We start from the raw sequence: 25,742 nt of genomic DNA, 5'->3' as shown, positions 1-25,742 counted from the left end.
ACAACTTTCACTTACAATCCAGCTTTATAAATTTCGTCTACAAGGTCAGACAAAACATTTAAGTATGTTTCCCTGAAGTCCTATAATATTCATATTTTACTTACTGCCATCTCTTGTCCATGAAGCAGTCAACACTGCATCCACAACATCAGGCTAAAGACTTACATTTGGTGCTCCACAGTTGCCACGTAGGCTTCTTACGATGACTACGCATGTAACACAAAGGAATGGGTTGATCAGACCCACACTAAGGAATCACATATGCAGTAATCGATAAGAATCTACATACAACTATGCAACACACAACACAACTATATATACATTATCAGAGTTCCCTAACAAAACTGCTCTGATACCATAAAATGTAACAGCCCGTTACGTACCGGTATTGTTAACATTAATTATGATATTAAGCGCAGTTACAATCACAGCAGTTCATTTAAAAAAAAACGAGAATAAATTTTTTCCGACTATTACGCGAGCATTTAAATCATAAAAAGCGTAATAATTAAAAGCTGTGACCGTAACCGTAAACTCTTGCGGAAGACTTATTTCAACTATTTTTATAACTTACATCATTTATTATGAGTTACTAAGGAGTTCCCATAAACTCACTTAGCCTATTTCCAACTTTACATTTTTACCAATTCGAACATGTTTCACTCTAAATTTTTCTGCGACCAAACAGATCGCAACCAACCCTTCTTCTTAGATTATATTTTTGTATTACTTAATTCCCTTTTTAACAAGCTATCATACGCTCAATTCGGAGCTCATTTGCTCCGGTTATCGCCGTTTGAAGTTGGATAAGCAATTAGCCCAAACAACCCCAAAAACAGCTCCAAACCACTCACATTTCTCGAATTACTGCACTCAATCCACTCAACCATTTGCTCTCAAATTTTTATCCTACAAACTAGACATCTAAAACTTCATTTTGATATATCACACGCTTAATTTGGCGGAGAAACGAAGCGGGAATTAATTTCCCAAATCCGGTCCAGAATCTGCCTCAGGTGCAGGGGCACATGGGCAGTCCGTGTTTATCTATTTTTTTCAGGCCGAAGATCAACCCAGAATTTCCTCAAATTTTGACACAAGGTAGAGGACATCTCAACCTTCAAAATGGCGTATAGCACGTCCCTAGGGGACTTCTATGGAGGGAGATATGCTCTCCCGAAGTTTGCCTAAAATCTGCCAATTCTACAGAAAATTCGCCAGAGTTTCCTTTGTTTTTCCAATAATCCCAAATTTGTAAAAGATCATTTAAACCTCAAATGTACCTAATAAACACATGATAATACAGTAATAATCCAATGGGTGGCACACACAAGGACCAACAACGCCTTGGGGCACTTACAACCCAATCCAGTTTATAGTTATTAAACATAGAGTCAATATTAATCATTCTAAAGTAGTTGCAATCACTAACACCTTTTTCATGCATATTTCCATCATACATATTATCATAACCTAAAATAGGCCTAAGGCCCTTCCATCATAATTAGACATGCATCAATACTATTACAATATGGCTTTACAAATTACAACTTGAAACTAAAACTTCAAATTACATTCTTCTAAAATTTCAACTTAATTTAAAAGACAACATAACCAAATACATCACTACTAGACTTAGGAAAAATGGCATGAACAAGATGCTAATGAAGCTACTAATAAATACAAATGACATGTTCATGCCCTAAGTCTAGCCTAGGCCACACGGCCAACAAAATGCAAAATAAGAAGCGCTCCACCGCTCACTCTGCGGGCCTCTTGCCCGAGGCTCCTGCTCCACTGCTACCTCCTGAAATAAATGCCCCGAGACGGGGTGAGATATACGAATATATCTCAGTAACCAAGAGGTTCTGGAGAAAACTCCACCCAATGGTTCACTTCGATGCATATCAATAGAATACAACAACCACTTTGAAAACGGGATATAGCAAGGGATTTAGAGAATGGGGAATATAAAGAAAACAAAATACGACGATATGGGATGGTAACCCCAATTCCACGTACGCCCTCGGCATATATAAGCCTATGGGTATCATCCAAGGTGTGTTCACAGAAACCACAACCATGATGCCCAAACCAACCAAAACGCCAAAGACATTCCTAGTGTGCTCCTACCCGGATCACACACCATGACCGCAGTCAACTGGAACTCCCTCCTGGAGACCTATCCAGCGGAAGTCCGAAAATGCCCGAAGGCTAATAAAAACTGTCTACTGGCCAGAGACTCGGTACATAAGTACCCATAGCAATAATGCATGCATGCTCATGTGTTATATACTATTCATACACACTTCCTACCGTTACCATCAACTGGCAAGGTGGAACAGAAAAGGGGAACAAGCCCCAGTACCAAGAGGTTACCTTAATTCGTGTTTCCACAAGCTCCGCAGCAGCTTATCCCTCAACTCGGTACACAGCGGAATGCCTACACAGAGGACATTCCCAATCACTCTCAGTTCAACCCATACATGTTAATTTATAATTACACATGCAATGAACCAATTTCTTACCTCAATCCACTTGGTCCCGGACCAAGGGCAATTCAATGATTCAAGATTCGGGATTCAGGTCGACGTACGGCAACCTATACAATAACGTACATCCATCAGTACTCGTCAAATAGTATCAAAACGCAAAACACAAAAATCATCCCCATCCTCCCTTGATGGTTCGGCCATTGTAGTGTAAATGTGAGATTTATTTTTCTAAATTTTCTTTCTCATTTTGTTACGTCTCATTAGGTTGTCAATAGGCCGGTTCAAGTGCCGGTTCGTCATTTTCGCGTCGAATTACATCAAAACGCGAAAATCGCCAAATCACCCCTTTTCCCCTTGGAGGTTCGGCCATGTAGGTGTAAATTTGAGATTTATTTTCCTAAATTTTCTTTCTCATTTTATAACACTCCCTTAGGTTGTTTAGAGGCTAGTTCAATCGTCGTTTTTCCGTTTTCCGACATTTACGCATCGTTTTGCGAAATATTTCATTCTGGGCTCATTTAGGTCTCTAAACACAATTTAATTTTCTCATTGATTCCAACACTCTCCAAGCACAACACAACCCATCTAAGCACCATATAACTACACAAATCATTATCCAATTCATTTTTCAACATCAATTCCTCAATCTTTCCTCAAAGAATCGAATTTTAACCTATGGCATTCCAAGGAATTTCCATACAACTTTAATCATTCCAACCTTCATACAACCTATTATATCATCATACCATCATGCCACAATTCATCAAACAAGTCTCAACACCAAAATTCACAAGTCCAAAATCATGATCATCAAATTTTTCTAAGTTAAATTCATCAATTTTCACCAATAAATTTCATCGCATTTCTAGCTCTAATACATCATTCTAACACATTATCATCTAATACACATTTTCAAATTGAGCTCTCTAACATCACTATTCATCATATCAAAGTTTAGGTTTTCAAAATCAAATCATCACCATCAACCATTTAAAATGCAAGAACACTCACCCAAACGGAAGGTATAGACTCCTCCTAAGCATACTCCACCATTGGAGCATTTAAAAGCTCCAAGAACACCAAATCTACCTTCAAAACCGCGGCTGTAATAGGGCAAGATCTCCTCACACACGCGATTTCAAGGTTCAAGAGTGGTACCAATGTGTTTAGGAGGTGTTTTCCAACAAGTTTCAAGACAAAAATCGTTGGATTCGGTGTAGAAATGACCAAGTTATGGAAGGAAGAAAGCTTGACCAATCCTTGGCCATGGTGGCTGCTGCGCGCGGGAGAGAAGGGAGGGAGGAGAGAGAAAATGTCATGAAAATGTGACTTTTAAGTCACTTAAACCACATGTGGGTCCCATACGCGATTTAACTCTAAATAAATCACTAATTTCAACCATAAATTCATGACCTACGTATTTTTCTTGTTCATGTCATATTTTTGTTTCCCAAAAATACTGATAAAATTTTCACGCTTATCGGTACAATTATACCGCAGTATTTTTACACTGAAAAATCACTATTCATCAATTTTTCCCAAAATGACTCAATTCCATCAAATTTCATCAAAATTATATTTCCTAACTCAACAAACCATTTATAACTCATATTTGAAACCTAGAGCTCAAAATTCAACTGGCACGTTTTACGGTGCAATTGTAACGCGGTATTTTTACCCGCGAAAAATACTATTCACTGATTTTTCTGAAACTTGCCTGTCCACTCAATTTTTCGTTCTGAATCCATTTCCAGGGTTATTTTTATCATCGGAGACCTTCTACTCAATTTTTATCTGCCTAGGGTTGCGTGTTGGCTAATTACCGTTTTGCCCTTTCTTTGTATTTTGGCCTAATCTTTAGGATTTTCACTAATCCATCACTTGACTGCTCACTTAATATTTTAATTACTTGATTTAAAATTGTGAGGTGTTATATCTGGCCTAAAATCAACAATCGCCGTTAGGTAAATAACTGGAAACCTGAGTTGCATGATTGTTTGACACTTCCCATGTGTTTTCTCATATTATGATTCAATTAATAGTAGGCCTTATATTTATTTTTAAAAAAATTACATGTTAATCAACGATTCCAACTTGAGAAAACACTTCTCATACAATATGAGGAGTGTTTTTTCCATTTTTAATATGGACAATACTTTTTTTCAGCAACAGGAAATTTTTTTATCTATTATAAAAATATAAAAAATTGGACCCCAAACTTTAAATAAATAAAAAAAGAAATATGCTAGCTTGAATTTCAATGAGTGTATGCAGTGTTCATTTTAATATTTTGCATTTGCTCTAGTTATCTTGTTTTTTTGTCATCACTCATTTTAAAAATCAAATTATTTGTTAAGTGATAGCTATTTACCAATAGAGAACTTAGTATTTTAAGTTGTCAAACACCATGTATCCATACATATTTTCTTTTTAAAAAAGCAAAATATCACAACAAAAAAACTTATTTACACTTAAAAAATATTAATAATAATACAATTAATGGGAAATTAATAAGTTAATTAACCCAAATTAAAAAAAAAGATAATCAGAATTTAATCACAATTGATTACAATTTCTTTAATAAAAAAGTATGCTGACAAAAAATGAACATTCACTCCTCCGACTTTCCATAATTATTTTCGTTTCCCTACACCTTATATAGGACACATACATAACCACTTATTTCCATCAAGAATTTTACAGTCAACCAACTTCCTTAAACCCAAATTTCTCTTGAATATCCCCCATAATTTAGAATATCTTTTAGGGAGCGTTTGGTATAGGAGATATTTTTTTTATCGGGAAAAAAATATTTTCGAGAATATGATGGGAAATTTCTTTTACTAGATAAATTACGAAAAGGTGTTTGGTAGGAAATTTTTTTTCAGGAAACATGTGTTAATTTTATTAAAGCTATGTTTGGTTGATTGTAAAAAAATGATAAGAATCTGAACCAAAGTTACTAAAGTAACCATCAATTTGAATATTATTGAATTTCTTATGTCAAACGTTAATAATTTACCTATGCATTGTCTTTCTCTCTCTCTCTCTCTCTCAAAGATCGTTTGCTTCTTTGAGTCCGTCACCTCTATTTGTGGATCTGGTATTACGGTTGCCAGAGAACTCTTGCACACCGCCAATCTTGCCGTGTGCAACACCTATCCGTCTGCCGTCCACACCGTCTGCAACTCTTACATCACTAAGCTGTGGATACCCATCAACTCCGAACCTCAACGCTTGTCATTTTTCCCTAAACATAAGATCGACACTGCAAGCTGCATATCCATACTTTAAAAGTTTATTTTTTTTGTTTTTATATATTTGGCATTCGGAATTTGTCTTTATGGTAACCCTTCGCAAATATCCCCTTGTTGTCATTTTGAGATTAGTAATGTTCAAGTTTCGACTTACAAGCAACTGTAGATTATTTTGAAATATGTAATTCTCACTGTGTGCTTGAGGTTTTGTATTAATAATACATGAATGTCATGTTGTAGGTTACACTGTAGTGGGTTTCTCTGTCTCACACACATAACTCTGGTCGAAGGTAGAATGGGTGGAGATGGGTGTCAAAGTGTATTTTCAGGGCAATCTTCATGTTTATCGTCGTCAAACTTGAATATGTGCGACTGTAGTATGACGGCCATGGTACGCAAGAGTGGCAACAAAAAGAACCCAAGAAGGAAGTTCTTAGGATGTCTTAATTTGAAAACAAGTCGAAACTGTAATTTTTTGCAGTGGGTTGAAGAACCCACATGTCGTTACTACATATAGAAGGATAATTTGTTGAAACTTTTTATGGTTTTGCATATTGTACTTGTAATAGTATTTGGGATTGTAGTGTATACAATGAAAAATGCTTGTTGACTTGTATTTTATGCAGAACTCATTAAGTTGTAATGATGTAGAAGGATTTGGTTAGTATGGGAGGCTGTTTGGACTTTTGGTTTGTTTATTATGTACCATCTCCTTTAGGAATTGAATGTTGTGGTAGTGTGGATAGTGGTGTGCTTACATTTATTAGTTATAACCATGTAAGTAATAAGTTGAGGTTGGTGTTGTCATCTCTTTATTTTTTTGGCTATGGTGCCTTAGTATTTACTTCTTTACAACGAGTCAATATTTAGTTTCTCAGTTTCTAGCTTTGAATTTTGTTTGTGGTACTTCGATAAATTGGCCTTGGAGCTCCAACGAAGATGTAAAACGTGGCAGTGGGTGTCATGCTTAATCGTTGTTCTTAGACTTGAATTAAAATGTTAAAAACGTTATGAGTTTAGACTAATTTTCGGCTTTGTTGTTCCTCTTATTAATGCTGATTTACCCCCTCTTTGAACCATGCTTTCAAATATTCAAGGTTTTTTTGCTTGTTGTAGGTAGTTGTCAGGAATATTCTTCGTAGCTCTGACCAACACTTATTGTGTCTACTTTTCAATCCTTCATTGGTTCCTTTTCTTTTTCAAATCTTATTAGCTTGCATACATGGAAGATTCTGCAGTAGTGGCAATCACCACAACAGATCTTGTTAGCAAGAGTGTGGCAATTGAGTCTCTGGTATTACTTGTTCCTACTTTGCTTGCTGGTTTTAAGTCCATACAACAGTGCATATTTACATAATCTGCTACGATCATGTCCAACACTTCTTTTGTAGGTTAGTTTGGGCTCTGTCTTGCAGGAAGGTACATTTATTTCCTATCCAGCTATCAGTCAAGAACTTGATTGTGTGACCATTGCCAATGTCCCAACACATCCCTTCCTTAAAAGAGTGCCATATACGACATAAGTTCTTTTAGAAAGTGGAGTTAGTAGGCTTCACGATTAAAGCTTTTAGGATTGGAAATAATATGCCAAAGGGTTTTATGGAAGTATATCTCTATTACAATTCTTGGTATAGAGCTACCAAGAATAAACCCAGAAAAACAACTTGCGGAAGAGAAAAACATAAAGAAAACAGAACACCAAGATTTTATGCTTGGTTCAAACACTCTTTGCGAGAGATTTTCCTACATCCAGAGAAAGGAACTTCCTTAAGGAAGAGATTTCAGACAACTTAATCATAGGAGGAAGGTAGGTTGTGAAAACAATACTACTGGTTGCCTTAGGAATAAGGAACCACCTCGTTCTCTGAAGGTTCTGAACTTAGTAATTGTTGGAATCAAGGGAACCATGGGAATATAGAAACTTGTGAGCTATTCAAGTTCATGAGCCGAGGAATCAGAGTTGGCAGTGAAAAGACCTGAACAAATTCAGAAGGGTTAAGTTGTAAGTCGAGAGTATAGCTAATTAAGAAGGTATCAATGGATCCGTTCCTTGTGTTAAAAACTATTTTTATCCATCCATCTTGTTGTCTCTTAAATATCGTTATCTTTTAATTATTCTCTTTTATAATTCTTCTGACCATTTAATCAAAACTCCAATGAATTTTTTCGTTCCTTCTCATATTAAGAAGGATTTGAATATAACGACGCGAGGAGTTGTTTAGAGTCAAACTGAACCTATTATCTTGAGGGAACATCTTCAAGAAAGTAGGGAACACAAGACCAAATAGTTCAAACGCTGTCTTTTCTCTTATTAACAATTCTTTTCAAAATATTTACAGGTATTATTTAGAGTTCTATCCTCGTGGGAACAATAATCTGGGCACTAATAGTACCATTTATTACTTGATGTGTGCACTTGCGTGACTGGGTTAATATCAAGAGAACAAATGTGTTTTCTCTTGATGGACTAAGTAAAGGGAATGTCCTTAAAGAACATAAGCTCCCAACAAGTTTTTGGTGCCGTTGCCGGGGATAATTTACACTAAATTATGTCCTTAAAACTATTTTATTTTACACTTTGTTAATATATCATTCTTTATTCTTTAATATCCACACTCTTGTTCATATTGTTTATGTTTTATGGTTTATGAGTAAGGAATCTGAAACTGATTCTCACCATCACACTGATATACCTGAGTTCTTCTTTGACCCAGAACCAGAACACACTTTTCACATGAGAAGAAGAAATCTAAAGGAGACTAATTTTGAACCAGAAATGGCTGATCATAACAATCATAATAATGAAGAGATTCCTCTGGAACAAAACTTCGTAGCACTGGCTGCTCCTTCAAGGAACAGACCAGAAAGAGGAGTAATCCTCCCTCCTGTTGAAGCTCCTAACTTTGAGCTAAAGCCTATCATGTTCAATATGATCAGGGAGGCTGGCATTTTTGGGAAGCACCAAAATCTCCCAAAAATCCACAATTTTCGTGGCTGATTTTGGAGGATTTCTCCTCACACAATGATCCCCACAAGGTGCACTCTACATGAAAGTCACTCACAAGATTAAGGGGAACAACTTTGTGGTTGTGAGTTTCTCTCAAAAGTGTTTAGAAAAAGAGTTAAAAATCAAAAGCTCCAAACCCTCAACCATGGACAAGAGCTCGACGATGGAGAAGGAAATAGGAGAGAGAAAAGTCTGATTTTGTGTCTCACTTTGGCTTTCCACCCACTTAAGTCACTTAAGTGGGTCCCACACATCATTTAACTTTCTTAAATTATTCATTTTAACCCACAAATTTATAACCTACGTATTTTCTCATTCACGTCATATATTTTACTTCCAAGAAACACTGATCATATTTTTGCACTTATCGGTACAATTATACCACAATATTTTACACCGATAAAATCATTATTCATCAAATATGCAGAAACTTGACTATCCACTCAATTTTTAGTTCTAAATCCATTTCTAGTGTTATTTTTTCCATTTGAGACCTCCTACTCAAATTTTCTTTTCTAGGGTTATGTGTTTGGTAAATTATCATTTTACCCTTCTTATGCAATTTGACCCTAATTTCAGGATTTTCACTAATCCTACCCCTTTAAACCATATTTTCAAGCATAATAATATGTTTACAAAATACCAGGTGTTATATTCACCCCTCCTTTTTGAAATTTTGTTCGCAAAATTAAGTCATACCTGTCTGCCAACTCAGGATACAGCCGGAGAATCTCATCCTTCCGTTCTCAAGTAGCCTCCTCAAGTGTAAGACCTTCCCGCTGAATCTTTAACATAGGAATTACTTTGCTTCTTAACCTCTTTTCACAGCGGTCTAGTATTTCCATGGAACCGATGGGAGTCTTCAGGTTCTCCCGAATTTCAATATCATCCAGTATCACCACATGTGATTCATCCGGAACATAATGCCGCAACTGCGACACATGAAAAACATCGTGTAGATTTGACAACTGTGGGGGTAAGGCAAGCTAATAGGCCACCAATCCTACTTTTTTCATAATTTGATATGGCCCAATGAACTGAGGACTCAGCTTCTTCACTCTCAACGCACGGCCAACACCCATGATCGGAGATAACCGCACAAATACATGGTCACCTTCTTCAAATTCTAGCGGTCTGTGCTTCTTATCATAATAGCTTTTCTGCCGATTCAGTGTCTGTTTTAGTTTTTCTCTGATCATTTCAATTTACACTGTAGTTTCCTGCACAAAATTCAGATCAAATCTTGCTTTATCACCTACCTCAGTCTAGCAAGTAGGAGTATGACATCTCCGTCCATACAATTCCTTATATGGTGCCATGCCCAAACTGGAATGAAAACTGTTATTATAAGAGAATTCCACCAATGACAAGTACTTGTCCCAAGCAGTACCCTGCTCTAGTGTGCAAGCTCTCAGCATATCCTCAAGTGTCTGTATGGTCCTCTCAGTCTGACCATCAGTCTGCGGGTGATACGCAGTGCTCAGCCTGAGCTGAGTGCCAAAAGTCTGCTGCAAGGCTCCCCAAAAGCGTGAAGTAAACTTCGGGTCCCGATCGCTTACAATACTAACCGAAATCTCGTGGAGCCTTACAATCTCATTTACATAGAGTTTTGCTAATCTCTCGTAGAGAAATCCACTCGCACTGGCAGAAAATGTGCAAACTTTGTAAGTCTATCTACAATAACCCAAATTGAATCGTATCCAGTCTGAGTCTGAGGCAAGCCAACAACAAAATCCATAGAGATGTTCTCCCATTTCAACTCTTGTATATCCAGTGGCTGAAGTAAACCAACAAGTTTCTAATGCTCTATCTTTACTTTATGACAAATTAAACACCTTGATACGTACTCCGCAACATCCTTTTTCATCCCAGGCCACCAGAACTTTACTTTTAGATCTTGATACATTTTTGTGGCACCTGGATGGATAGCATACTAACCCTTATGGGCCTCAACCATAACCTCCTCTGCTAGCTCCTTGGGCACAATAATCCTGCCCCAATACAATAATAACCCTGTTCATTAACAGATATGCCACTCTGGCCTTTCAAGTATTTGATATTGTCATTCCGTATCTTAGTTTCTTTAATCGCCTTATGCAACTCATTCTCAATCTGTGTCAATTCAATATCACACATTCTACCTGCAAAGAAATCTGTTATTTTAGTATCCCGAAACTGCTCAATCACTTCATTATCCCACATCATCATATGAGACAAACTGACAGACTTCCTACTCAAAGCGTCTGCCACCACATTAACCTTATCTGGATGGTATTTCAGCTCAAAATCATAATCTTTTAAGAATTCACCCATCTTCGCTGTCTCATGTTCAGCTCTTTCTGATCAAACAAATATTTCCAGCTTTTGTGATCACTGAACACAGCAAACTTCATCCCATACAGAAAATGCCTCCAAATTTTCAAGGCAAATACAATAGCAGCAAGCTCCAAGTCGTGCATCGGATAGTTCTCTTAATGAGGCTTCAACTGTCTAGAAGCATAAGCAACCACTCTCCTTTCTTGCATCAACACACTCCCCAAATCTTTCTTGGAAGCATCACAGTATAATTCAAACTTACCTTCCGGAAAGGGAAGAGTCAACACAGGAGCTGTAGTCAATTTCTCTTCAAAAGTCAGAAAATAGTCTTCACATTCCTAGGTCCACACAAAAGGAGTATCCTTTCGTGTCAATCAAGTCAACGATAATACTATAGCAGAAAACCCCTCTATAAATCTGCGATAATAACCAGCAAGGCCCAGAAAGCGCCTGATCTCAGTCACAGTCTTAGGTCGTTCCTAGTCACTTAGCACTTCAATCTTGCTCGGATCCACAACAACACCGCTAGCAGAAATAACGTGACCCAGAAATTGCACCTTAGATAACCAAAATTCCCATTTAGACAGCTTAGCATATAGCTTTTTATCTGTCAAAACCTGCAACACAGTCCTCATATGACCTGTGTGCTCCTCTTCACTTTTAGAATAAAGCAAGATATCGTCAATGAACACACTTAAAAGCTGGTCCAAATACGGTTTAAAGATGGCAACAAAAGTGCTAAAGAAATCATGACGAAGAAGTAGCGGCTCAATAGAGAACAAGGGAAGCCAAAATCTTACAATTCAAGGGTTAGAAAATCATGCTCAAGCGCACAAGAGGACGCTCGAGCGTTTGAAAGTAGGAAAAACAGCCAAACTGGGCACAACACGACGCTTAAGCGCACAGATGCACGCTCAAGCGCCCAAGAATACAAAAATTCAGACTCGAGGAGCACGCTCGAGCGCCCAGTAGCACGCTCGAGCGCGCTCAGGCAGCAACAACAATTTTAAGCAATTTGGCGCGCTCAAGCGGCCAACAGCGCGCTTGAGTGCCCAACCACATTCCAGACAGTAAAAATTCACTAAGATTTGCTGAGATTTAATGAAGATTTGCCAGATTGTGATACCGGAACTAAAGCAGAAACATATCAACCTTGATTCAGGGGAAGATTAAAGAAGGATTATAACAAGATTCAAAGTCTCAAATCTATCACCAATCTACAAGATCTTAGACGCAAAAGGAAATAATTATGAAATCAACTACAAATCTGATACGGATTCGGTGAGAGATGCAATGAAGGATACAACTCCAATGGCTATAAATAAGGAGCTTGGAGTCAGACCAAAACACCAATTGACAAGTCCAGATAATTACATAGAGACCTGAAGGAGGAATCCTGTTGCGAAGCGCTGGAACATTGAGGAACCAAGTCAACATCACACCAATGGAGGCTTGGGGTTCTCTTTTCTTTATTATTTCTTTTGAATTCAGTATGCTAGAGTAGTTTTTTATGTAGTTAAGGGTATATGGAACCCAATTGAATCTTTATGTTTATGAATTAAAATGTCTCCGGAATCTTTTCTTTTTATTGAATAAATTATCTGTCTTTAATGCTTTCTATGAGTTTGTTCGTTATAGAATGATTTTGGGAAATTGTATGACAATAGGGATGTTGGTGCATGAACCCTGACTTGATAATTTATCATAATCCTTGTGATCTAGGAATAGGCATAGGGTAATTATGCAATCTTGAAATTCTTGATCTTAATGTATGTTTTCTTGGGGAATAATCAGGGAACTAGAGTTCTTTCAAGATTACATAGATTTATGGTAACAAGGAATTGAGTCGTAATTAACATAGAAAGAATTGATTGGCAATATATTAAGAAAAGGTTCTTGATAGTTTAATTCATAACATATTGAGAAGATTGGGGAAAGTCGAAACCTTAACTACGCTTGTTTTAAATTCTTCATCAAACAACATCTTCATTCATTCTTTTTAATTCTGAATTTTCTTAATTGCATGCTATTACTTGTTTTTAATTTTAAGTTCTTCAAATCACAATTCTCTCAAACCCAATTTTTGATTGTCCAACTAAGACGCAATTAGCGAACTAGTGCTTGAAGATTCTGATCCTCGTGGGAACGATCTCGTACTCCGGTACACTTTATTACTTTACGACCGGTGCACTTGCCGAGTCGCTATCAAGTTTTTGGCGCCGTTCCCGGGGATCGAATTCTTCAACATTAGAAGTAACTAATTACCTTTTAGATTGGACGTTTTAATTTTCCGCACTTTAACATTCTTCAAAAATATTTTCTGCATAAAAAAATTTTTGCATCAATTTTCTGCATATTTAATTTTTTGCATTCTTTTTTTTTTATTTTTTCTGTTTTAATTTTTCTGCACTTTCTATTTTTTCTGCACATCTTTTCAATCTTAGTTTATGCGAGGTACTCTTAACCCGCGAATTTTGCAGTTTGATCCTGAGATAAAAAAGACAGAAAGGAAACTTAGGAAGGACGCAAAAGCAAAGAAAGCGAAAGAAGTAAAAGAAACCTCAAGTTCAACAGAACCTAAGGAGGAATCGATGGCAGAAAACAATCAACTCGCTCCAAGGACCTTGGGAGATTATATGACTCCAGCCCGAGTTCCACAGACGGCGAGCATTGTTAGACTGACTATAGAGGCTAACAACTTCGAGCTGAAGCTCGCGCTGCTGCAACTGATTCAAAAAGATCAATTCGCCGGAGGAAGCACAGAGAACCCCTATAGTCATCTTCATGACTTCCTACTTTACTGTGATACATTAAAAGTAAATGGAGTTTCTCGTGACGCTATCTTGCTCAGATTATTTCCATGCTCACTGAAGGATGATGCAAGAGCTTGGCTGCAGTCTCAACCTGAAAGAAACATAACCAGTTGGGATGATTTAGCAAGAAAATTCTTGGCCAGATTTTTCTCAGCTTCAAATATGGCAAGACTCAAAGCGGAAATCACTTCTTTTGAACAAAAAGAAAGCGAATCTCTGTACGAGGCTTGGGAGCGATTTAAGGGATTACTCAGGAAGTGTCCAGAACATGGAATTGAAGCATGGGAGAAAGCAAGAATCTTTTTCCAAGGGATAACGCCCAACACAAGAACTCTGGTAAATGCTGCTGCAGGAGGTTCCTTGAAAACAAAAACTCCAGAGGAAGCGCTAGAATTGTTGGAATCCTTAGCTTCTCAAGAATTTGACAATGCCCCAGTTGCACAAAGGAGAGCAAAAATTATGAAGCTCGACGGCTATGATGCAATCTTAGCCCAAAATGAACAAATGCTACAAATGCACAAGAAACAACAAGAACAATTAGAAGCTCCTACTAAACAATTTAATCATTCTCAAGTTTCTTCTGTTAGTAATTCTCAAATTAAATGTGGTATTTGTGCAGAGGCTTATGCAACTGAAGATTGTGACTACATGAGAACAACTGAAAAGCTACCAGCGGAGGCCAATGGACTCTAGTATGATCAGAAGAATCAGAATCAACATCCAGGGTTCAGTCACAAATCCAACCATCAGCTCAATCCTCCTCTTCCAGTGCAACCACATACCCCACAACAAAGTAACACTTCTGAGTGGGAGAAAGCTTTTTCACAGCTGTGCAAGACCACTTCTGATTATATTCAAGGTGCAAATGCTTTCAGATAGGACACATCTGCTTTCATGCAAGAGACTAGAACAGCACACCAGAATTAAGAAGCCTCAATAAGAAATCTGGAAATTCAGATTGGCCAGTTGTCAAAGCAATTTTCTGAGAGAGCACCAGGTACTTTTCCAAGCAACACAGTTGTCAATCCAAGGGAGCATTGCAATGCTATCACCACTAGGAGTGGGACAGTTATTCAACCTATAGAGGAGCAGTCTGAAGAAAAGAAGAAGGATGGAAAAGCATCAGTTGAAGAAGAGAAGGAAGAAAAGGAAAAGGATACAATTGAAGTTGAAAAAAGCAATCCTGAAAAAGCCGAAAAGAAACTATTCAAGTGGGAGAAGAAGAAAGCTCTAGAAAGATTGAACAAGCCATTGGATCTCTCCCCATATGCTCGAATCCCTTATCCTCAGAGATTAAATAGAGATATTGAGAAGCATCAGTATTCAAAGTTTTTAGACATATTCAGGAAATTGCAGATCAACATTCCTTTTGTCGAAGCTTTAGAGAACATACCCAACTATGCAAGGTTCATGAAGGATCTATTATCAAGGAAGCGTAAGTTGCAGGAATGTGAGACGGTGATTCTGACGGAGGAATGTAATGTTATCATCCAAAAGAAGTTACCTACCAAAGTCAAGGATCCAGGGAGCTTCAGCATTCCATGCACTATAGGCAAGGTGGAAGTGGACAATGTTTTATGTGATCTTGGAGCTAGCATCAATGTCATGCCACTCTCCATAATGAAGAAGCTGGGGATTACTGAAGTGAAGCCCACAAAGACGATAGTGCAACTGGCTGACCGCTCTTCAAAGCAAGTTTATGGCATCATTGAGGACATATTGGTAAAGGTAGACAAATTCATCATTCCTGTTGATTTTGTCATCTTTGACATTGAAGAAGATGCCACAATTCCTATGATTTTTGGAAGACCCTTCTTGGCAACTTCCGGAGCACTGATTGATGTACTTAAAAGGTGGGGTGATTATAACACCTTGTAATTCTAAATTATATATTAAAATATTAAACATGAATTAAATGGAAGGATTAGTGAAAATTCTGAAAATTAGGTCAAATACAAAGTAAGGGTAAAACGGTAATTAACTAACACGCAACCCTAGGAAGATAAAAATTGAGTAGAAGGTCTCATATGATAAAAATAACTCTGGAAATGGATTCGGAACGAAAAATTGAGTGGTTAGGCAAGTTTTAAAAAATTCAGTGAATAGTGTTTTTACCGGGTAAAAATATTGTGGTACAGTTGCACCGTAAAGCGTGCTAATTGAGTTTTGAGCTCTAGGTTTTGAATACAGGGAATATGAATTCTGATGAAAATTGAGGGAAATAAGTAAGTTTGGGGAAGCGTGCCTATGGAGCGCGCAACAGCTTAAAACATTATTTTCTCCGAACGACCGGAAAACTTCGGATTCATCTAATCAAGTGTAATTAAAGGACAATGGTTAATGTTAAAAATTAGAGTTTCTAAATAGGTGTGAAATTATGGACGTTTAGTGGAATCGGAGGGAAAATTCAGATAAGTTTGAAATCGTGTCAGGTGGCGGTGGAGCCCACCTCAATTAAAATCACTTAGCCACCTAAGCCTCCCCACTATTCATCATCTCTACCTCCCCTCACTTTTGAGAAACTCGCGGCTCCCCCTCCCTCAAAACCCCATTCCACTTCAAAATTTCATCTTCTCCTAACTCCACCAATACTTAACCAAATCCATTGATTTTTGTCTTGAAATTTGTTGGAAATCATCTTCCAAACACATTGGTGGTATCCATTAGCCTTGAAACCGTCTCATTTGTGAGAAATAGGCAAAAATCAGTCACGAATTCCTTGAGATTTTTGGTGTTCATGGAGTTGTTTGGAGCTCCAATGGTTTAGGATGTCTTGGAAGAGCCTTGTGCCTAGCTTTTGAGTAAGTTCCTACACCTTGTTGATGGTTTAATTTTTGAATTTATTTCATGAACCCTAAAGGGAGTTTTGTTGATTTGTGTTGTTAGAGAGCTCAAATGGAAAATGTTTGTACATGAATATGTATTAGAATAATGTGTTAGAGCTATAAATGCAATAAATATTATTGGTGAAAAATATGATTTTTAACTTAGGAAAATTTTGATGGTGTCATGACTTTGTGTATGGGATTGCTGTTAGGATTGTGTAATTGGATTGTTGGAGGTGTATATGAGTTAATAATGAGATAATAAGATGTATTACATTGCTAAATTGAATTGAATGGTCATTGGTGTGGGCATTTGTTGATTTCGGCCAAGAAGGAAAAATAAGGGAAATGATGTTGTTGAAATTATTTGGATGATGTGTTGTGTATTGTATGGTACTTAGATGGGTTGTGTGGTGGTTGGAAGGTTGAAAAACCAATGGAAAAATAATTGATAGTGTTGAGAGGTGAAATGGAACCTAGAGTAAAATATTAGGCAAAACGATGTTTGAATGATGAAAAATGAAAAGTGGCACTTGATATGACCTTTTGGTGACCTAAGGATGCCTAAGAAAATGAGAAAGAAAATTTTGAAAAATAAATTGCAAATTAACACTATAGAGGCCGAACCTACATTGTGTAGGGGAGGATTTTTGACGTTTTCGTATTTTGATAGATTTGCCGTGTATTGATGATTCGTACATGGTTGCTGTAGGTTGCCGTACGTAGATTTGAACCTCGAACCGTGAGTTCGGTGGATTGCCCTTGCTCCCGGACCAAGTGGGATTGAGGTGAGTAATGGGAACCATGCTTGTAGAATTGTAACTTGCATGCGTTTGTATAAGTGGTAATTGATTAGGAATGTCCTCTGTGTAGGCATTTCTGTGGTGAAACGAGCTCGGAATATAAATTGCATTGGAGCTACGTGGAGAGGATTATACAGGCAACATCTTGGTACTGGAGCTTGATCCCCTTGTGTGTTCTACCATGCCCGTTGAGGGTGATGGTAGGAAATGTATGTAAGTAATGTAGAATAACATGATCATGCATTTAGTATGTATGTTGGTACATAGGATGTACCGAGTCTCTGGCCAGTAGACAGTTTGCCTTCGGGCGTTACGGACTTCCACTGGATAGGTCTCCTAGAGGGAGTTCCAGTTGACCAAGGGACGTGGTGTGTGATCCGGATATGAGCACACTAGGAAGTCTCGGGTGTATATGGATGGAAGGTGCCTTGGTTAGATGTTCTGGGAACACGCCTTGGTTGAGACCCGTAGGCTTATATGCCGAGCCATTAGGCTGGACGTTGCGTGGTATTGGCATAGACCATTCCAGCTTCGTCATATTTTGTATACCTATGTTTTTCGATTTCTCTAAATCCCTTGCTTTATCCCATTTTCAAGATATTATTGTATGTTATTTATATGCATCGAAGTGAACCATTGGGCGGAGTATTCTCCAGAACCTCTGGGTTACTGAGATATATTCGTATATCTCACTCCGTCTTGGGGGCATTATTTCAGGAGGTAGCAGTGGTGCAGGAGCGGTGGGCAAGAAGCCCGCAGAATGACTGAGACATAGGAGTATTAGTTGTTTTGCATTTTGGTGGCTATTGGGCCTAGGCTAGACTTAGGGCATGAACATCGCATATGTATTTAGGAGGAGATTTATTATCATATTTGTTCATGTCATTTTGCCTAAGTCTAGTTGCATTTGGATTATGTCATTTTGAAGTTTCTTTATTATGTATTATTTGAAGATTAAGGTTGGTAATTGTAATATTTCATTTGGAAGTTGTAATATGTACATGAATACTTGATGTAATATGGAAGCATGTAATATGATGAAAGGGCAATAGGCCTATTTTAGGATTATGATTATGTGTATGTTTAGAAAATGCATGCAAATGGACCTTGATGATTGAAATGTGTTAAGTATTAACAAAGTAAGCGATGTGATATGATTTAAGCTATTTAATATAAACTGTGAAGGGTTGTAAGAGCCCCAAGGCATTGTTGGTCCTTGTGTGTGCCACCTTATGATTATTAGGTACAATTTGAGGTCTTAGAACATTGTACAAATTTGGAGATTATTGGAAAAACAAAGGAAACTCTGGCGAATTTTCTAGAAATTGGCAGAATTTAGGCGAACTTTGGGAGAGCATATCTCTCTCCACAAAGGTTTGATAGGGACGTGCCATACACCGTTTTGAATTTTGAGATATCCTTTATCTTGTGGTAAAATTTGGTAAATATCTGGGTTGGGTGTCGGCCTGCAGAAGGCAGTGAACACAGATTGCCCATTTGCTTACTGCACATGTGGCAGTTCTGGACCGGTTTTGGGAAATTTATTCCTGCTTCATTTCTTGGTAAAATTAGGTGTATGATATATCAAATTGAAGTTTGAGGTGTCTAGTTTGTTGTATAACAATTTCAGAGCAATTTGATGAGTGGATTTTCTGCTGTAATTGTTTTAGTGAGGGATGTTTGGAGCTGTTTTGGGGTTGGCTGGCAGCTTTTCTTGTCCAACTTCAATCAGCGATATCCGGAGCAAACGAGCTCTAAATAACTCATGTGATAGCTTCCTAGAAATTTAATTGAGTCTAGAATAACATACGAAAAGATCAGAAGTGCGCGTCATGCGGTTTGTCCGCAGAAAATTAAAGAACAAACCATGTTCGGATATGTAGAAAACTTAAAAGTGAGATTTTGGCTAAGTGGGTTTATGGGAATCCCTTAGTGACTTAAGAGATGTAAAATAAGATATAAAAGTAATTTAAATAATTATTCCGCAAAGATTTTACAGTTACGGTCACAACTTTTATTTATTATGCCTTTTATTGTTTTAAACGTTCGCGTAATAAACGGAAAACGTTTACTCGCATTTTTATAAATGAACTGTTGTGATTGTAACTGCGCTTAATATCATAATTAATGTTAACAATACCGGTGTACAACAGGCTGTTACAATACTCTACTCACATTTTATTACTTGAAACGATCGGTATACTTGCCGTAATCGCAACACATTGCAGTTGTAATTATTGCATCTTGCGCATAGATGTATGGTTGTTCGCCGTCGCCGTTAAGGGTGTTACCACGCGTAACACCACGTTCGCGATCGATAATGTTATCATTTATTATGATATTAAGCTCAATTATAATCACAATAGTTCATTTAAAAATATGGTAAAATTTTTCTTTTTAATACTGTTTACAAAATCCTTACATTTGTAAAATATCCGTATTAAACATTTTCCAAAAATGTGATTGTAACTCCAAACTATTGCGGAACAATAAATATTATTGTTTAACATCATACAACGTCTATTTAGAGTTGCTAAGTGATTCCCATAAACCAACGACGCACAAATACACAATTTGACGTTTTACCAACTTAAGGTACATTCATTTTTCTCAAAACTGCAACTGGACAACTTGTCAATAAATTTTCATCTTTTGATATGTTATTCTACACCGTTTTACCTTTCCAACAAGTTATCTCACGCCCCATTTGAAGTTCTACAACTCCGGATATGCTCGCCGTAAGATAAATTCTTAAAATTGTCAAAACTACACTTTCAAGTACAAAAACATCCTCTACTGCTTTTTGAACTGCAGACGTTTCACACATCTGTTTTCCCCAAAATTTTAATATGTTCTAGGAGACACCTCAAACTTCAGGTTGATATATCATAAGACTAATTTGGATAAGAAATGAGAGAGATATGTATTTTTCAAAAAAAACATCAATGTTGCAAAATACTGCACGAATCTGAACAGCTCTCATCCAAACACACACTGGGAAATTTCTACAACTCCAAATGCTACCAAATTTTATGACAACATAGGGGACATCTTAAGCTTCAAACTAAAGTATAGTACGCCTTATTTAGACCACTTTGAAGAGAGCTATGGTCTCTCAAAGTTAGGATAAAATCTCACTATTTTTCTAAAAATTTCAACAGAGTCTCCTTTGTTTTTACAATTTTTTCCACTTTGAATAAGTGTGTTCCAATACTCAAAAATGGTACCTTGGTGCACTTACAACCCACAATATCCATCAATTCACATTATGCTTCTTTTATCATTTTATTTTTCTTACACAATGTCTCATTATCATTCATTATAATTAACATCATCAATAACTAAAACAAGCCTAAAGCACTTCCATCACATACATCAATATTTACATGAACAAGGTTTTCTAGTAATGCAATTACATTACATCAATTATCAAATTTAACTATTACATAATCAACATAATATCAAATGACTTAGACACAAAAGCATGAACAACTCTAAGCATGTCCACAACATCTCATACAAGACCAATGTTCATGCTCTAAGTTAATGATACAAAATAAGCAACTACCCAAGTACATCAAATAATATCTCAAAATGCCAAGTAATCATCATGAACTCCCATATACATGTCAAAATACTATATGTGCTCGTATCCACACTAAGTAGGCTTCTTGCCCACAGCTCCTCCAGCAGCACTAGTGGTACCTGAAAATAATGCCTCATAACGTAGGGTGAGATTTGACAATCTCAGTAAACCATGGGTCCTGGAGGGTCACTCCATCCAATGACTCACTCAAATGTGCAAACAGTAATAATATCCATATAGTACATCATACCATCAACAATCAATCAAACAATCAACAACCAACTAGGCTCAAATCCAAGAACATATATCAGGCATATTGTTCAAGGACCCCATCATGTAACTCCCGAGACATTCCTAGAGTTTTAGCAACTCTAAGGCCAACATCAACTGAAACCCCCACAAAGAGTCCTATCAGACAGAAGTCCCGCCAATTTCTACTGATCAAAGAATAGGCAATCAGGCCGCACGAGCAATCAGGATCAATAAGCAATCAGGCTTCACAGGCAATTAGGCTCAATAAGCAATCAGGCTTTACAAAACAACATGCATATTTCACACAACATATTGTATGCATGAACATACTTTATTAAACATTATCACAGGTTATAAATTCCAACCGTTCCCAAAGGACATGGTGGAGTATACAAAGGGACTACCCCAGGACAACAAAAGTTTATATGTAAAACGTTTCACAAGCAATTTCACAAAACAACAGGAGAAGCTTCCAAAGCTTAATCCTCCAAGATTGGATCAAAAAGAGTCAACCTACAATGGTCATACCACAATATGATCAATCACATGCTTGAGAAAAACCCTAATTCACGACCATTAAGCCTCAAAGTGTAACTAATTGTGTTTCAATTTCAACAAACCAATTATATCACTTGAATCACCTTATCAACCAAATCACCAACACATTCACACACCTTTCATTAAGCCACAACACAATTTCCATCATTTTTCCTAATATTTTCCAATATGGCCGAATTATACATCAATGGAATCCAAGGATTTTTCGACTAATTAACATCCTTAAAACACTTTTTAGACTTCATAATTATGATTCAAACAACCACCAAACAATTACATCATCTATCAAAGACTTCATTCACAAATCATCATTCTTCCATCCTTGAAAATTTGTCTAAATGTTGGCACTAAGATTACTTAAATTTTTATTGCATTTCTACCGATTATTCATCCATACGAACAATAAATTCCAAAGGAACATAGCCATAAAACCTCTCTAACTATGCTCACCAACATACACATCATATTATGTCCAAAATTTTGATCCACAAGAAATACAAGGTGAAATTGAGAAATCTTACCACCAATGGATTCTGAGACTTCCAGAGATCAATATACAAGCTTCCAAGCAACAAAAACCACCAACAATGGCTACACTAACACCAAGAAACCACCATATTCAAACCCTTGGATCTCCTCACACACTCAGTTTCTCAAGAAATTCTTTTAGAGTTTTTGATCACCAAGAGATTCTGGGTATTTTTCATGTTGTAACTTTCTTTATTCGGTGTAAAAATAAAAAATTGCAAATCAAGCTCTTTCTCTAATGGTTGGTTCGAACATCAAGTAGAAGAAAGGAAGAAGAATAGCTTGTTAAGGCCAATTTCAACACCAATCAGAAATAGCCACCTTTTTGACTTTTTAATTTTTTTTTCAAAATATCTAAATTCAATTTACTTAATTAATCTTATTGAAATCTCAATCAATTTCAAGACTTAGGTATTTTCATAAATTCAAGATGCACAATTATGGTTTAATAATGTCACAATACAATGTTAAAAAGATCCTGGCAATTTTTGCCTAATTCCACTTTTGCCCATATTCACAAACTCAATGTATTTTTTCCTATAGTACCCCTAACTTAAGAATTTAATTAATTGTCTGTAATTAAGTAATTAAGCATGGATAAGAGGGTAGAATTAAGTAAGAAACTAAAATTAATAAGTTAAGGGCACTTTTGAGGCCAAAAGTGCAGTCAGCGAGAATTTAGAGGTAAAAATATGGGAAGGCAAAAGTACCCAAAATGTAAAAGTAAAAATAGAAATATGACTGGAAAAATATTCTAGTTCATTGGATAAAGTTTGGTAGCGAATGGAGATGAGTAGATAGATAAACTTTTACCCAGTTAAAGCAACCTACCATATGTAAATGTTAAAACCACTAAAACACCTCCCATTTGCTCATCTTTTTCGCTGGAAAGGGAGAAGACCAAGAATCCATTGACAAAGGAGCTCAAAACCTAATTTTCATATTTCCTAACCAAATCAACTCATTCTAAAGCCAATCTTACTTCCAATCTCACCCTCTTTAAAGGTGATTTGGGGTAAGTTTCCACCATCTAACTCTTATTTTCATGAAAATCTGATAAATCTAGGTTATGTGAATAGTGCCATACAAAAATTGGTTGGTGTGATGTGTTGGGAGTTGATTTGATCATGTAACCTTTGCAAAAATGGTTAGGAATGATAAATAAACAGTAAAAATGAGTTTAAATTTTTATTTTAGTATACTTTGGTATTTGGAAAAATTTATGCTTGAAATTAAGGATTTTCTTGCATTGTTAGCCTTGGTTGGTTGTATGTTTGATGGTGTCCCTTGTATGGCTAGATTGAAGCAAGTGGACCAAGTGGAGTGACCAATCCTTGTGGTTGTGCACAATTAAGGAAAGGAAAGCTTTAAGGAAAGTTCAAGAGCAAGTTAAACCTTTGGATCTTGGGGTTGATCCCCTTGATTGTTCCACCATACTCCGTTGAGGAGGAATGATTTATGAGGTGTGATATGTAATGATAATAGCAATTGTATGTTCATGCATTGACTCATGCATTGATAAATGTTATGATTTCTTAATGATCGTTGATTGATTATCAACTGTTATGGTGATATGTGACTGTAAATATTGATTGAGGTAATGATTGATAGAATTATGATGAGGATGATTGGTAGGAACTTCCCTTGGAAACAGCCCTATGTGGATCTCTCTTAGAGGTTCCTAGATTGAGGTTAGGGACTTCCCTTGGAAACAGCCCAATGTGAATTTTCATGTGGTAAGAGCCTAAGAGAAACAACCCTTCGAGGATCTCTCTTGGAAGTCCATGTGATGTTTATGGATAAAAATGTGTTAAGTTGGTATTATTGTGTGTTCACCGAAAGTGAACCTTAGGGTGGAGTGATCTCTAAGGACCCCAGGTTTACTGTGATATATTCATATATCTCATCCCATATTATCGGGCATCATTTCAGGTACTGATAGAGGTGAGGTTGATCGAGGCAAGAAGCATGAGTAGATTAAACCTGATAGCTGGACATTTTGGATTGCATGCTATTTAGGATTGTGGATGAATATGTCATTTATATTGTCACATGTATATGTATATTTTGAGGCCACGTGATGTATTTTAGAGGACTTAGTGCATGGTCATTGTGGTGGTGAATGCCTTGTTGTATATGGCTAATAGCTTTGATCATGTCTCTTTTGTGGCTATGTCCTTTGGCATGTAATTATCTTGAAGAATATTGTTGTAAATGATTCATTGTAACATTGATTGAATGTGAAGCATGTTTTCTCATTGTGATTTGAATGATAAATTGATAAATATGGTGGGATATGAGTGCCACAATATGTGTTGAATCATTGTTGGCCATGTCTGTATCTAATTCACCAAATGCTCCCTCAAGTTAGGTGTCATTATGTAGATTGAACTTGTTTTTCTATGTCAGAGCACGCTTAAGCGCTCTTCGTGGCCTAAAAGGACCAATTGCCTCTGCCTGTACATGTTTAAGCGCATTGGAGCGCGCTTAAGCACTCTACCGGGCGAAAAAAAATATTCGAAGAGGGAGCTTAAGCGCGCAGCCCATTTTCAGCACAAACATAAGTTAGTAAAATTGTCATAACTCGAGCTACATGACTCCAAATTGAGTGAGGTTTGAACCTATGTGAAGCTAACACATAGACTATAACCCTGTAAAATATTAGAGCCATTGGATGAGTATATAAATGTCAGTTCAGGATTGAAGTTGATGCTCTAATTCTGAAAGTTCAGTTTTGTCAGCTACGTTGCGAGTTTAGTAACTCCAGTTGTACTTAACCAAATGATTATTGTAATATCTTTCCTGAAAGCCCTAGATGACTAGTTTATCATAATGAAAAGGTCAAAGTTAATTGTTAAGTGAAGAAGTCTCAGTTTAGAGAATGTTACATGGTTATAATTACGATTTTGTTTTAAAAAGTAAATGAACAATGTTTTTGTGGAAAATTTTATCCGTAGTTTTAACTAATCAATGTGATTGTAATTGCGCTTAATATCATATTTCATGATAACACACCGGTCCGGTAACAGAGTTTTACATTTTCAAAAACATCAAATTCTTCAAATAATTATTTCTCTTGGTTCTAAACACTTATTTCAACATATTCCATTCCTAGAATATTAATATGATTTTTGAGTTTCTCTGTAAAATTATACCGCAATATTTCATCTGCTAAAAATCACTATTTATCAATTTTCCAGAAAAATGTCTATCCCCTTCTAAATTTCGTTCTGAATCCAAATCCAACATGATTTTCACCAAATAATGTCTAATTATATCATTTCATAATTTTAGGGTTTAGA

General features: G+C 36.7%; 1 protein-coding gene and 1 non-coding gene across 2 annotated transcripts; one reads left to right on the top strand and one right to left on the bottom strand.

Moving 5' to 3' along the window:
- The first annotated feature begins 13,666 nt into the window (after positions 1-13,666).
- LOC133314798 (uncharacterized) lies at positions 13,667-16,087 on the top strand. Its single transcript, XM_061516317.1, has 3 exons — positions 13,667-14,580; positions 15,067-15,616; positions 16,079-16,087. The coding sequence occupies exons 1-3, from the start codon at positions 13,667-13,669 to the stop codon at positions 16,085-16,087; spliced, it is 1,473 nt and encodes a 490-aa protein (XP_061372301.1).
- On the bottom strand, positions 14,057-14,163 carry LOC133314800 (small nucleolar RNA R71). Its single transcript, XR_009752010.1, has one exon. It is a non-coding gene; the product is annotated as a small nucleolar RNA R71 (small nucleolar RNA).
- Positions 16,088-25,742: the final 9,655 nt, after the last annotated feature.

Source organism: Gastrolobium bilobum, unplaced genomic scaffold (genome assembly GCF_033153095.1).
Source record: "Gastrolobium bilobum isolate Gb01-03AN ecotype WA unplaced genomic scaffold, APGP_CSIRO_Gbil_v1 utg139854, whole genome shotgun sequence".
Taxonomy (NCBI): Eukaryota; Viridiplantae; Streptophyta; class Magnoliopsida; order Fabales; family Fabaceae; genus Gastrolobium; species Gastrolobium bilobum.
This window is presented reverse-complemented; position numbering and strand designations above follow the sequence as displayed.

Coding starts and splice junctions, on each gene's coding strand:
- LOC133314798 (XM_061516317.1), top strand. CDS start 13,667: ATGGCAGAAAACAATCAACTCGCTCCAAGGACCTTGGGAGATTATATG. Junction 14,581..15,066: donor GCGGAGGCCAATGGACTCTA/GTATGATCAGAA, acceptor AGTTGAAAAAAG/CAATCCTGAAAAAGCCGAAA.